Source organism: Tetrao urogallus (genome assembly GCF_951394365.1).
Source record: "Tetrao urogallus genome assembly, chromosome: Z".
NCBI classification, from domain to species: domain Eukaryota; kingdom Metazoa; phylum Chordata; class Aves; order Galliformes; family Phasianidae; genus Tetrao; species Tetrao urogallus.
This window is the reverse complement of record NC_136816.1, coordinates 3,197,724-3,213,248: the sequence shown is the minus strand read 5'-3', so window position 1 is coordinate 3,213,248 and position 15,525 is coordinate 3,197,724. Positions and strand designations below refer to the sequence as shown.

General features: G+C 42.6%; 1 protein-coding gene across 1 annotated transcript; it reads right to left on the bottom strand.

Moving 5' to 3' along the window:
* Positions 1–4,108: 4,108 nt before the first annotated feature.
* On the bottom strand, positions 4,109–15,299 carry TNFAIP8 (TNF alpha induced protein 8; the record flags this gene model as incomplete). Its single annotated transcript, XM_079548433.1, has 2 exons — positions 4,109–4,674; positions 15,269–15,299. The coding sequence occupies 2 exons, from the start codon at positions 15,297–15,299 to the stop codon at positions 4,109–4,111; spliced, it is 597 nt and encodes a 198-aa protein (XP_079404559.1).
* Between the last annotated feature and the right edge of the window lie 226 nt (positions 15,300–15,525).

The window sequence follows — 15,525 nt, the reverse complement described above, 5'->3', positions numbered from 1 at the left end:
ACATTCTCCTCAGGACTTGAGCCAAGCCCAGATACAGAAACTGATTCATCAGATGAAGGGAGACTAAATTCGAAAGGCCAAGCAGTTTTTCAGCACTATTTCAAAATGCGTAGAATAAGTCTGCTGCCATTCCCTTGCTGGGGGACAGAGGCACTGGTGTTGTAATATGGGCTGATTTCTAATATCATAATTCTGTATTTAAAAACTTCACACAGCGCAAACGTAACAAGATTTCTCATCCACTACTGGCTGTGGCATGGCCAGAAGAATCAAAGATAAACTCTGAAAAACTTGATACAAAATACTGCAGAAAGAAAGGCTGCTGCAAATGAGCTCTAAATTACTGTGCTTACAGTGAGTGGGGCTGCCAACAGGAACTGGAGGACAAGTGGGTGAAAAGCCAGCAGTCTTCTCTCAGAACAATTTGCATGTATCAAAACCTTCAGAATTGCAACTGCCCAAAAATGTCTTGGCAGATCACAAAATGCCCATTAAAATAAAAAAAAAAAAATCTTGGAAAAAATACATTATAGAGGGCTGCTTTCTTTTCCTTTATTTCAGCTTATACTTACGTGCAAAATAAAAGCACTTTCTAAATCCAAATATTTAATTCGAATCAAAACGGGAAATGCTTTGTCCTGAAGCCAACAGGAAACACAATCTTAAAATCCAGCACTAGGATTCTTAACCTAGAAGGTGGAACATCTTATGTGTGATGGTAACGGTAATTTATATCTCACAGCAGCTGTAGGAAGCTCCACCTCTGTCCTCCACCTACAGCAGCATGATGTTCCCACAGGGGAGAACAACAAACAGCAAACAGATTGCGGTTGCTTGGGAAAACTGGGCAAATAACTTACTCCTCGGCTCTATTATTCTTAATTGTTACAGTCTGCTTCTTTGCTTGGTACTGCACAACTGTGGGACACCTCGAAGGTACGAGCTGCCTCTTTTCAGTTTGCTCCTTAACAGGAGTAAATGCCAGAAGAGACACTTCTCGAGAAACTGGGGTGCAGTGAGAGCAAGCAGAAAATTACGGGCTGTTAGAAGACGTATTTCATTCCCTGTATTTTCCAAACTCACCAGAAATAGTGGGTAATGGTGAAAGCACGAATTATATAAAAAACAGCACCAAATGCTAAATTGAGAGTTAGATTGCTCTTACAGATTTTCAAATTACTTTGAGAAGGAAACCACTATTTAGGCCTGCTTTTTGCATTAAGTGTGTAATCACTTCCATCTAACGTTCCCCTTAGATGTATACATAATATAATAGGGACAAAATGAACAAGGAGGGAACAGATAATTAGACATGGCTGAAAAGCAGGTACTCCTGTTTTCTAGTAGTCAGAATAACAATGTAAAGCAAAGGAAAGCTATGGCAGTAGGTCAGTGCATGATGAATGTTCATCAGTGTGTGACCATCTAAGCCTGCAGTGTGTGACTTCCCTCTTTTTCCTAACACTGTCATCTTTAACTGTGATGGAGTTACAAATATATGACCACGAAAACAAACATGTTCCAGTTTCTTGAGGGGTTACACGCATGGGTCCAGCTTACCTTTCAAGTCACATTGCAACTGGAACAGTGATAACTACCAGTGCTGGAAAGCAGCTCCATCAAACTGGCATTAAAATGAGACCACTCTTTTCTTCGGACAGTGCAATCCATTTCTAGGGGGAGATGCGAGAAAACAATTGGCCATCTCTTCACCTTTTTATTCTATTGGACTTTAAGGGAGGGGCTGAATCTTATTTTAGAAGAGACACGATTTGTCATTTTCCTAAACACAAACACTTCCCAAAAGCTTCCAGACTCCTGCTGATAACTTCTGTACTTTCCAAATGGAGAAAAATCTCCAGACAGTAATTCCCTTATCATGCCTAATCGTATCTTCTGCATCCACACACGTGCTTTACAAACATGGTAAAGGGACAATCAGAAGTTCTCATGAATCACTGTTAAGATGACACACATAAAATGGGCACAGTAACCATCCCGTCTCTTTTTAATCTGTGTGGCTGAAGTGACAACAGTTCGATGATTCTTGGCAAATCACTATGAGAAGTGATGGATCAATTTTACTGCACACAATAATGACATTATTCTATCTATAATCAAACAGCACTACTGGAAGCTCTTCATTTTTTAAGCCCAGCCAGATGTGGAATGTACCAAATCAGTGCTAGAGGGCTGATGCAAGGACATCAAGTGTGTGACTAGGAAAACTGCTATCAAGTTATCTCTGAGTTTTGATACTTAAAGTCATTATTTATTTATACTGCAGGAAAAATAAAAGGACTGCAAAACAGATCAGCTTAAGTGCTATGCCATGCTATTTATGAAAGCAAGTCTTTGGAAATCCAGTATCATATTTCCTTACGATGTTGTAGCCCTACTGGGGTAGGACTTCTGGTAGGCTAACATGCAATGTGTTTACTACTTCAGTAAAACAAGAGGGACAGACCTTAACTGACACTCATTCAGATGTCACACAAGTAATCTAACTCTTCTCAAAATTTGAGGCACCATTCTTACATCATTTCCACGTTACTCTAGCCAAGCAGTGCGGTATATTAATCAGCTCTCCCTCTTGTATTCTAATGACTTGTACAGAAGGAGTTTGTGTTTTGAACGCACATTTCTCTGGCAAATCTCTAGTGCCTTTCTGGGGATATTCAAAGCCTAGTGACTGAGTGGATAGGATTCAAAGTTAACTCTGCATTCTGAAAATTGACAAGTGATGCTGAAGCAATATGTCAGAAACTGCAATGTTCTGGTTGCCTGCACACTTCGAGTACTTTCTTTGTAATTCAAATTGCAACAGGAGGGAAAAAAAAAACACCATGAAAAGTTCAGAGTGCAAATATTCTTTGGTTTACTCATTAAAACAAAAAGACACAGCAAACAGCAAAAAACTGGCAATTAAATAAAATGCAAATTCTTTATATGCTTCCTAACAAAAGTCTTCAGGTGTTTGAAATGTATTAACTTCATACTTTTAAGTACATTACAGTGTACAGAAAGTCACATTTATTTACCCCAAGGGCCAGGCAGGGAGAAGATGAGGGAGGAAGAGGAAGAATGAAAGGTAGGAGGGGAGGTGAGAGTAGAAATTGATTCAAGATGTCACTCCTCCAGTAGTTCAAGAGCATCCAACCCCAAAATGATTTGTTTCTACATACACAGTAAACAAAGCAAACTGGCTTGGAATTTATTTTTCAGATCATTAAGATTTGTGAATGTACATAAGCCCAATGCATAAAATAAGCTGACCTACACCTTTGCTGAAAGAATTATGCCACACTAGCAGGATTCTAACAATCTTAAGGAATTGCAAAAGTAAATCACTGTGTTTCACCTTACAGTTTCACATGCCTGTACTGCAGGTTTTGTCTAGCGCATAGTTTCCCCCACTCAGGGTACTTCACTGTAGCTTATTGTTCCTGAAACAATCAAAGGAAACAAAGCATCTGGGTACATCTGCAGGAATCACCTGATTGCCTTTCAGACATTACTGAGCTGCAGATACACCAACCAGTTCAGACGCTGTGACAGCATCACTGGTGTTATGCAAAACTGAATATTTTGCAAGAGCAAACTAGGAAGCTGTGATCTGTGCAGACTGCATTAAAGAATACAACTGAATCAGATATAAATGTTACAAATAAGTTGAAGAAATTATAGTGTACCACAACACCATGTTACCAGCATTACTGGACTCAGATGGTTTATAAATATGTATGTAAATATCTGGATTGTCTGACAGCAAGCTAGTTTGTTTTCTGTATCTGTCTTGCAAGACCTGTTGTCTATTTGGACCTTTCTATTCTATTCTATTCTATTCTATTCTATTCTATTCTCTTTATCCAGCTGTTCCCACAGGCAAAGCACAGTAAAGGAAGTTAATGTGCCATCTTTCTTCCAGATGGACTGCAAATAGCAATAGATAGCTCATAAGAAGTAATCAGTTTAACAAAGATTAATTTGAAATATCTGTCACAATATAAAAGAAAAAATCCCCATTTTCATGCTCCCTTATTCCTTCATAAATCAACAGTGTTCCATCTACAGATAACACACGGGCAGTCAACTTTAGCACAAGGGCTTATATGTTCCCCTCATCTAGCATTCTGTTGACACCATCACAGAGTTTCTGCAAATGAAGTTTATAAGGTCCAAAGGGGTTATACAAGGCAGCCAGAAATTCACAATCAGAGAAGTGATCGAACACGTTGTTGACACGCCCGTGCGACTTCGCAGTCAGGTGACGCTGAATGATCTGATGAAGCAGCTCTCTACAGTCATTCAACAGTTTGGACAAGAAATTCCTGTCAAAGGTATAATCCACCTGATGGAAACTGACCACCGTCTTCGCCAGCTGATGAACTTTCTTCTTGAATTTCTCCATCAGTGCAATTTCATCTTGATTAAACTGATTGTTCCTGTAGAGAATTGCCAATTTGAGGACTATTTTGATGAGATTTTTAATGATCTTCTCAGCTTCTTTCTTATTTTGCGTGTACTCCTTCGTCACCCTGTAGAGCTCATCTAAAACATCGCTGCTGGTATCATCTATCAAAGTAGTTGCTATTGACTTGGATACCATTTTCCCAAGGATCTTCTTCTGGGCCTGAATGGCCAAGCTTTTTGAATTGAAGACATCCGTGGCCACTGGAAGGAAAAAAACAGATAAATATGCAGTCAATACCTCATCACACACGTGCTATTTGAGGAGTATTTCCATGTCTGCCCATTCATCTTAATTCTCAGTAATTACAGCAGAAATAATGAAAACTTACCTAGTATTCTGTTGTTTTAGGTTTATGCTCTTTTAGATTGTTACAGGATTGAGAAAACTGATGAAAAAAAAAAAAAAGAACTTGCTCAAAAGTATTTTCTCTAAACGGATTGATGGAGTATCTGATTAGGACAATAAACCTACCCTATGCGATTAGATGATCTGTAACTTTTATCTGATTTTCAGTCTTGTTTTTGGCAAATTCCTGCCTGTATTTTGCAGGGAAGCAGCTATGACTGGACACTAATGGGAATAAGAAACCACGAGTAACGACAATTCCCAGTGCTTTTCCATTAGAAATGCTAATTCCCTGTGTCTACTACTGTACATCTCCCTCCTTCACATTTCATGTAATCAGTGCATTTCAGATCCCACATATGTTTTATGTAACACACGTCATGTAAACAAAAATCCTGGTCAGTATGGGGATTCTTTGAGTGCAGTCCGAGGCTGCTGGTTTTCAGAGCAGTAAGTGCATGCAGTACGTACACATAAGCTCATCCGAGTCTTATGCTGACTGGGGAAACAGCCACAAAGGATGGGTTAATGGTTTCCCACCACACTTTGTAATGCCACCTCATTAAGAAATCCTTTTGTGAACATTTCAGTAGATCTCAGAACGCATTTCAACCTTCAAAACTATCAAATCTACGCTTATTTGCACCTCCTGTAGCAGCTCAGGGACAGACCACTGCCTTCCTGCAGCCCCAGCAGGCGCAGCTTCAGCCGTTCACATGTATTTCACATACCTAAAGTTTACTTTGTAAACACAGGGTCTGAAAACGCTTTCTTTTTTTGTTTTTCTTCTCTTCTTCTAATGAAAACAAACTCTGCAGACGCCAAACAGAGAATCCTTGAATTCTAAAATAGTTTCTTTTTGACTGTTTGCGCTTGGGCAATCGGGTGGGCTCCACCCAGGAAGGGAAAGGAGGCTGTCCTCCAGGCCAAGCAGACACAAACTCCTACTTCTTCTCCAACCTTAACTGAAAGTATTTGATAACTGCAACTCCTTTATTAAAGGGTGAGCAATACAGCCCTAGCCAGCTGCTTCTTCCCTGTGTGATTACACGTTTTCTAATTTAATGGGAGAATGCATGAGTTTCACACTTCAGCATCTCAGTCAATCAAAAAAAGACCTGCGGGCTGCTTTTGTTCCCTAAGCACATTTTTCCTCACCACCTTTGCCAGAAAGAACGAGCACACCTTTTGCAGCCAAACACTTCAGTCAAGCTGAGTTTAAGCAGAACGCTCACAGGACTCCTGCACACAAGCTTCCTCTTAAGAACAGCAATTACTTACTTGTTCTGCAAATGGAACTGCAATTGTCAATGTGGACGGCGCTATCCGAGGAAAAACAACTCTTATTTCCTCTGCTAAATGTAGCACATGCTTTATCACGCCCTTTGCAGTCAGAAATGATCACGGAGTAGACACACTTTCCTCCCTCTCTCCATATCAGCCACTCTTCTCAGCCACCTTTCTCGTCCGCCCGAAGCGCTTCATTTTACTTTGGCACCTCAGAATGCAAAAATATGTCTCAGTGGTTTGACTTCCTCTAACAGAGAGCTGGAAGGAAGTTGCAGTGCTGAGCAAGCAGCACGGCACTGCTACCACTAACCGGGAGCCGGGTGGGTGGGGGGAGAGCAGCCCAGCACGAGGTGACGGCCATGGCCTTGGTGCTGTCCTACAGCTCGCTGTGTGTGCACTGAGGGTGCACCTATGGCATGGGCCTTGCTGCAGTAAGGTCACCTCCCTCCTGGCTGGCAGCTGGGCAGGTCATCTCACTAAATTTAAGCATCTCACGGGCTGCTTTTCTCATGACTTCCCTGAAACTCCTCTGGGAGGCTGCCCTGTGAGGTGGAGGTGTCCCTCTGCACCGGAGGGCAGACTGAGGAGAGCAGATCCAAGGGGGAAACACAGGACCTTAGGGATTACAGGGACATCAGAGGAGCAAACAACTTTCTAGAGACCGTCTTCTGCAAAGCTGAGAGCTTTGTCATTACAAAGCTCAATTTTTTTGCAAACAACAGTATTTATGCTTGACATCAGCTATTTGATGAACAAAGAAATACTGCATATGGAGCATTCCAAACGTGTTTTCCTCCAAATATATCACTTCTTCCCCCTTTTCTCTCCCTCCCCCCCTCCCTTTAAAGCCATGCTGTAAATGTGAACTTTTAATGAAAATGAAGAATTCCATCTTAATGAGCTCTCAGGAGCCCGGTGTGAAAGCACTAAGGAGGCTGTCACAGCACGATGCTCATTTTCTCCTGATGTGGAGGGCAGTATTTCTCCCTCTGTATTGTGGCAAATAGCTATTACCAAACACCCTATTTCTCAACTTATTTGTGCTTAAAAGAAAACATATTAAAAGAAACAACAACAACAACATAGAATCAGATGACTTCACTGCTTTAAGCCAAGACAGAAATTATTTTTTTCCCATAAGATAACAAGAAAGTGTAAATGCAATGGTGCCAGCAGATGGGTTCTGTGTACTCAATCTCATGCATATTGACAATGAACGCTTAGTCACTGAATGTCGTAAGCTTGCTGTCATAAGGATAGATATTTAAAAAAATAACAAAACCACCCAACAAAGACTTCCAGTGAACCCTGCTAAATGCCATGGGCAAGTTCAGGATCTGAACTTTCTGACATGGGTTGCATTTCTGATTTATGTACTCAGCATGCTGGTGTGCAGAATTTGACTGCAGAGCTGTTACGCAGTCACATGAGACTGCTTTCACTTTAATGGCTGGCGGGGCACATCCTGCACTAATACTCTGTCAGCTCCAGAAAGCACAGGAGACTTTGGGTGAGGAACACAGGACACTTCCAGGAGAAAAGAGACGTAGCAGAAAAGCAACAGCACCAACCGAGCACTGCAAACACCATTTGAAAGACTGCACCACACAGTTTTGAGAAATGTGGCAAGTGATTTCCTGTCTGGCTTCCTGTGTGGACAAGCATGCTTGCCTCTGCACAGGCTGCAGCTGAAGCAAGAAGCCCATGCACAGAACAGCAGCAGCATGCCCCACGGCGGAGCACTGCTTCCCCCAGATGCCAAGCTGGATACACAGCCCTATATTTTCCAAGTACGTGTGACCATCAGTGATGGTCCTCCAAAATTCCAGAACTGTTGAGACACTGGGGACAGAAAAAGTAGCACCTTTTCCTCTGTCTTCATGATCTTCCTATTTAATTTAATTCATAACTTGAGAGTACTGCAATGCCAGAACAAGAAGAAAAGGAAAGACCCACTTTCCAGTTGCAGAAGCACACACTTCAGAAAACAGAAAACAAATTTTCTTGGTGCTTTTTTTGTTTGTTTGTTTGTTTGTTTTCAATAAGGAGGTGAGAAGAACCACCAAAATAACAAAGAACCTGCAGGTTAAAGTCAAGCAGTGCTGCAGGAAAGATGCTATTACCAACAAAAACGTATGTGCAGTACTGCAGTCCCACGAGAGCAGTCTGTGCCAGCAAGTTATTCCGGTTATGCCTGTGCTTCCCAGAGCCACCCTGTGCTGCACACGACACATTCTGAAGCTGATGCAGAAATTCAAAAAGCCTTCTTGAAACTTTTTTTTTTCCCTCCTAGTCTCTGTATGTACTTTAATTCATAGGTCAGACACTAGAACAAGAGATGCTGTGGATGCCCCCTTTCCCTGGAAGCACTCAAGGCCAGGCTGGATGGGGCTGTGAGCAACCTGCTCTCAAGGGAGGTGTTCCTGTCTATAGCAGGGGGTTGGAACTGGGCGATCTTAAAGGTCCCTTCCAAACCAAACCATTCTATGATTCTATGAATAGTTTTGCTTTAGTAAGAAAAAAATTGTATTAACCTCTGATGACTGCTACAGAGGCATATTTTAAACCTTACTGGATATGAAACGGAGAACAAGAACTCAGCAGTCACAGAGAGCAGAGCCCTTTCACTCCTTCGCCACCACGTGCCATCCCTGCTGGAATGTACCGACAGGTGCTGAGGGATTAGATTTCAGCTTTCGGCCTTTTTAGGGCTACATTGAGTTCCTCCATATCTACACTTAATAGCAATAGTGCACAAATCTTTCCATGTGAAATAAAGCACAGTCGAGGTCATTCCTTCAAAACAAGCAAATGGCGCGCAGATAAACAAGAGATATCCAGCTGCTTTTCAAACCATGCCAACAATGAGAATGTCTCATTAGCAAAACAAAACCTTAGCTGTAGGCACAGGATATAGAGCTGAATGCAAGAGGAAAATCACAATGACAGGCAGACCAAGGGTACTCTAAATGCATGAAGAGGAGTTTTACCCAGGAGAAGAGAAAAAAAGGAAGTTAAAGACACATGTAGGAAAAAACACGATGCACTGATACCTGCCCACAAGGTAGAGAGAAGACAACAACCTGGCCCGAGAGGAACAGGGAAAATAATTGCTAAGAACAAGCAGCAACTTCACAGTCAAAATGCAAACATCGAGTATTTTGAATAGTGTGTAAAGAAAGCCACAGCAGAAGACAGTTCAAATGAGAGAAAGGTCTGAGAGTCTTTCACTGACTGTGCAAATAATAGCGCTTTTCCTGTATTTCTAGTTCCATTCCTCTGTTGTTGTCGGCGTCGGCCTGTGCTCCACTGTCTGCATCCTACAGACAGGATGGCATTCCACTGGCACCTCTTCTGCACTGGGAGAGATATAAATTATGCAGGTTGCTTCAGAAGTGATGCTTCCTATTGATTTCCATGGAAGCGACAACAGATACAAAGAGCACAATGACACCGTTTGACAGAAGAAAGTCTCACCTACAAAGCACTATTTTTCAACACAGTCACCAGCATCAGCTATGATTTTCACCAGTGATGAGCAAGAGCCCACACGTCACGCTGATAACAGTCTGCACCAGTGGAGGTGACACACTGTCACTGTCAGCACCGCTGAAACACACCATCCACTGCCCCAGTGTGCTCATGTCCACGGCATGGTCTCCATTAAGCTTTGATGAGTGTCGGTGAGCACCATTTTTTTCCTAATGAAGGAATACAGGCACAGCCCTTTGCTTTATCCGCATGTCCATGTCAGACACCATCCTGTCAGACTCCCCTTTGCTGCCATCTGTCACACGGCAACAGCCTGGAACAGGAAGGTTCAACCCCTGCTGCCATCCCACCAACATCCACTTGTGAGATCATGGGCAAATATTGTAAAAAGGAGGCATTACTTTCAGAGCAGCCCTCATGTATTGCAGCGTCAAAACAAAATACAGATTCTATTGGTATGCAGATAAGACTGGCTGATTGTTCTTTACTAAACTGTATAGTTAAAAAACACTGATCCTGAGTTCAGCAACAAGTAAGGAAAAAGGTTTCCAAGAAACCTTCCACATTGTGTGTCTGATTCTCTCTGCACTGTACCTGCAGAACACAGTTTGTGAAGACTCCTAGTTCTCCAAACAAAACCTGCCATGGCATTGCAGGGCTCTCTGCATTTCACTTTTGGCCAGTCAAGCACTAGAAACCAGCACCCAAACACAACTATGACAGGGAATCATAGAATCATAGAATGGCCTGGGTTGAAAAACAGGGACCACAGTGATTGTCTAGTTTCAAATCCCTTATTACGTGCAGGGTCAACCACTAGAACCAACTAAAGAAACTGAACCAAACCAAACTTCAAACCCCAACCAAGACAGGGAATGTTATGAAGAAAAGAAAAATTGATAACAAAGTCACCAACGTGGAATACAAAACAGGTTTCCCAGTTTCTCCCTTCATCACCTAGAACAAGATTGTGCCCAAGTGAGGGCAAGTTGGAGGTCTGTGCTGATGCCGTGCCAGTCTGCTGGCAGACACAGGTGCATCATTAATCACACACATTTTTTCTGCTCAGAAGTCATTACAGAGGTGTGTCTACAGAATACAAATTGCACATATGCTTTTAAAAGTAAACAACTCACACAACAAAGAAAGGGGCAGAACGAGAGAAAAACTGAAAAGCAGCAACTTTTGTACCTCCCGCAGTAAAAACAATGTTAGTAGCAGTACGTATAAAACTAACTGTAAGGTTGGAGAGATTTATTAACGCCAGGACTTTCGGTATAAGCACTCAAATTTCTCACAAAGTCACACACAGCAACGGTTGCTACTAACCGGCTGTATGCCTACTGCATAAACACTGGAATTGTAAGCGTCCAGTCAAGGAACAAAGGTGAAAATTTCATCCTTAAAGATGAACATTGATTTCAAACGGATCACAAAGCATGTCAGGTCATTTTTAACCTTCTACTTATTTTATTTAATGTAATGCATGGGAAAATATAAGCTCTGTTGAAAAAGTAGCATAAAAAGTAGTAGTTTTTTCATGCCTCTCTATGAAAGGCTGGCTCTTACCACAGATCATAAAACAATTGGAAAAAAAATCACTTCAGAAGGTTGAGAAAATACTTGGAATATAGATTTCATCTGTTTTAATTATTAGCCAAATGTGTTTATAACTACTCTAAACGAGGGAGAAAAAGCAATACTCTTCTCAGAAAGCAATATTTAAATAACCCAGTGAACACTAAAACCAAACTCATCATGTTTGATAGAAGGCTTTACCAAATGGTAATTGTTACTAACGAAAGCAATCATGGATGAATTCAGTCTGAAGGTAGGAATGGCTACATTGCTGTCCGGGTTCTTCCTTACAGTATCACTGGCTCGTGGATTACAAAAATATTTCTTAGAGCCTGTTTATTCAGACAGCTCCTGAACTTTGAAATGTCACTGTCAAAGCACTGCAGCTTTTCTGAATGCAGGTGAACTCCTGGAAATTGAAAAAAAAAGAAAAAAAAAAAAAGAATTTTAAAACAGAATGCCATCCTCCTGTCAGTGGAATATTGTGTCCGGTTTTCTCCTGCCTAGCTTCTCTGCTAGAGGAACTGACACACTGAAACCTATCCAAGGAGGCATGATCAGGGAACTGTGTCGGGCTTGCTCAGCCTGAAGAAGCTAACAGGACAGCTGACTACTAGATCCATCTTGTTACTGAGGGGTTATGGGGAACGTGCAGCCAGGTTCCTCTTGGAGATGCACAGAAGTGCAAGGGGCAACAGATACATTGCAGCAGAAGAAATCTTCACTTGATGTCAGGAATAAATTCTTCACAGAGGGAGCAGTCAATATTGGAGCTAAAGAAGCTGTGGGAGCCACACTCCTGAAGATGCCAATAGCCTGACTGCACACAAATAGCCTACACAGCTTCAGCTAACTTCAAGTTTGGATCTGGCTTCAAAGCTGTCTCTGCTTTGAGTGGGAGATCGTGCCAGATGACCTCCAAAAGCTCCCCGCAGCCTGTCTTTGCTTCTCCCTGCTGATGCCCTCTCTTCAAGGAATGGCACCTTATTCACAATTAAAACACTTAAGGCCTGCAGTTCACTATGGATTAAAAGGTTTGATTGCGTAAGCATAATTATCCTAATTATCTTTCTCAAGGCAACCTAGCATTCAGCCCAGCGACTGCAGCTAAATGATTAACCTGTTCAGAGTTTCAGTGGTTCCCTAAGGCAGCCTTCCACCCACAGCTAGTGCTTGTGCCCCAGCCTCTATTCACATCACCACCTCGCTCACCCACTGGCCTGCACTGCACAGGGAATGGTATGTGGAATATGAAGACATGCCAAGTGCTCTGCAGGAGACAGCTGCTCAGTGTAGACCCCATACGTCATGCACAGTAGAAAAATACCGGCAGAAGAGGCAATGGGAGTCACAGAATCGTAGAATCACCGAGGTTGGAAAAGACCTCTAAGATCATCCAACCGTCTGCCTACCACTAAGTCTCCATCTAATCTGTCTGCAGATAGCTTATCTCAAAGATTACCCTGCCTGGGTCAGGAAAACAAAGCCAGCGTTCTTTCTAAGTGCTCTGACTGGGAGTGGCAAGTGCCTACATGAAGATGTAGCTGCAGAAGCTATATTACAAACCACAGAAATTTACCTGTGTCCTCAAGTTGCTTTTATCAGGCTTCCTGTACCTTGCTTCGTTAATTGTACACACCTCCAAACTACATTAGAAACCTTACGTTAAAATGATTTTGACTTGAGTGGGTACTTGACATATCTACTCCAAATTTCTCACCATTTCTCCTTCTCTCAGGTGCTAACTTCCTGCTTTTAACTGCACCCATCTGCACCTCTGGCAGTGTTCTCTTGGGAAGTTTGTGGTACCACATTACAGCGTCCAGATGACAATTACTCCTTCTCTTTTTTCATAAACTTCATTTTTTTTTTCCCATTCCTATCTTCCCAACATTAAATTCAAGACTAAATATTCTTACCTTTATGTGGTATTGATTGTAAGTTGTAATAACCTACAGAAATGATGATACAAAATTCCAAACTGTTAATGTGCGTTGCTCTTATTTACAGAACTGCACACACGATATTTAAGGCACCAGTAATCTCCTAAATGTCATCTGCAGCAGGCAATTTACCTATGCAACAAAAATCGTCAACTGACTGATGCACATCTCTGACGCATCTGCCAGTGTCCAGATGGTTCCTCCTGCTTTTGCTCGCAAACATTAAAATAACATTCTCCCTGAACTTTTCTTCTCCTTTTACTCTCTAGTGCGTAGCAGACAAAATACAGCACTTTCACTGCTAGCTCTGGCCTTGAAATTTACAGAATATGGCAAAACACATACTTTACAATCACCTGAACACAGCCTGCATCCCTTGCTGTAGTTACAGAACTTTACCTATTAATCCCCTGGCAAGGCCTTGCAATTCATGGGCAAATCAGGACTTCTCTTTAAAAAGACCTTCAGTTTTGCACCCACATGAACTATCAACCACCCACTGTCACAGTTTAAAAAAAAAGCACAAGCTCTACTCTTAATGAGGTAGAGACAACTGAAGAATTCTGAAAGTCTATTTCATGCTGCACGCACTAAACCACCACACAGACTGTATTTTTCAGTGTTGTGATCAGTGTTATCTTTCACATCATGTTCAACCTCACGAGGCAAAAGCAGTATGAGAACTTTATCACTACAAATTCACCTGTTAGTTCTAGTTTTATCCACTGGAATTATCCACTATGCCCCAAACCTTCTTTTCTCATGCTTCTCAATTATTCCTTTAGAGATGGGAATGAGTTACCAGGAATGCATTTACTGACTGACTGAAAACCCTTCTCCCCGGTATCTTCACCTCATCTTTCCATAACATTTATTTATGTTTTTACATTCAACTCCAGCCTATTAAAATCACAGTGCAGAAAACCCCAAGTATTTTCCCAGCTGAAAGTAGCTAACCAAGAAGTTATTCCTCCTCTCCCATCTCAGCCACTTGCTCTAAATCCTTTCTTCCCAGCACGGAGATCCTGTCATCTCAATCTGTACCACAGCAAACAAAATAATAGGCACAGAAAGACACAAATCTTTTCAGCGCATTTTCAGATTCTGAGTCATCTGGGAAGGTAAAAGCTTTCTTTAAAGAGGAAAATTTACATTTCAAGTATAGCCGATTTGGTAGAATCGTTTGAAGGTTCCTGGAAGTAAAGCAGAGGATTGGTCCTGCTGTGGCACACTTGCTGATCTCCTGTAATACCAAAGGGGAACGTTCACACAGACACATTCTTTCTTACACATTCCCTTTTCAAGCAGCTTCTACAGACGAATACTTTTTTGCTGTTCCAAAATGTTGCCTTTGAGCTCACCCATTCATTCAATGAGAAAATTGGAGAATTAAATAAGAAAACTGGACATCTTTGTAATCCTCTGTTATTAACTGGGTTCTACTACATTATTACCACTTAGTTTGACCCAGTCCAAACCGACAGCAAGAAAACACACTTTCATGCAAGCAAGCAGGCAGAGGTCCCTAATAATGTTTATCTTGAAGCAGAGGAAGTTGTAAGAATGCGAGGGGAAGGCCAGCTGAAATTCTCAAGTTCTTGTTTCCACCAAATGCAAAGCGCTTGGATTACCTGCTGCCCGCTGAGCCACACTGGATCCCTATCAGCCTGAGCCTCTGCAAGGACTGCTCACAGTCACCAAACACTGTGGCTTGAGCTGTGCCCTCGGAAACACACACCCAGCCCTGCTCCCCTCCGGAACCAGCAGCCTCTGTGGACAGGAGCTCGGAGGAAGCCCCCTCCTCCCAGCCAACACCACACGCAGCTCTCGGCCCTGCGCTGCTCACAGCCTGGCAGGGAAGCGAGAACCATCTATTCCCAAAACGACGACCTTTCGCTTCCCCCACGCACCACTTCTTCTTTTGTCCAAAGATACAGCACTTCCAAAGTGAAACCTTCCTCTTTCAATACTCTCTGGCCTCAGAAGCGCTGCTTCTGCCACCCAGCAGCGCTGCACACACCAGGCCATTGCCAGGGCAGGCAGACATCCCGGGCTCTCTGTACGCTGCCTTTCTGTGCAGGCAGGGCTGCTGCTCACTTCTCCCTGTCCCCTGTGCACCCAGAAGCTGGCAGGGCCGCTTCCCTACCTTCCCGGGACTCGTCCGCCTCCAGGCTCATGGCGAAATGGGCACCAGATGCTGAGGTTGCGCCCTGTGGAGCTGCAAGCCAACTTCTTGAAAAATGGAGAAAAAAAAAAAGGGGGAAAGGAAGAAAGAGAGAAAAAAAAGAGGAGGGTTGGGATTTTAAGGGGAAAAGTCTGCGAATTCAGCAAATCAGGGCTCAGCTGCTCAGGAGATTCCGCCCCTTTCGGAGCAAGCACACCAGCCGCCGTCTGGAAAAGCAG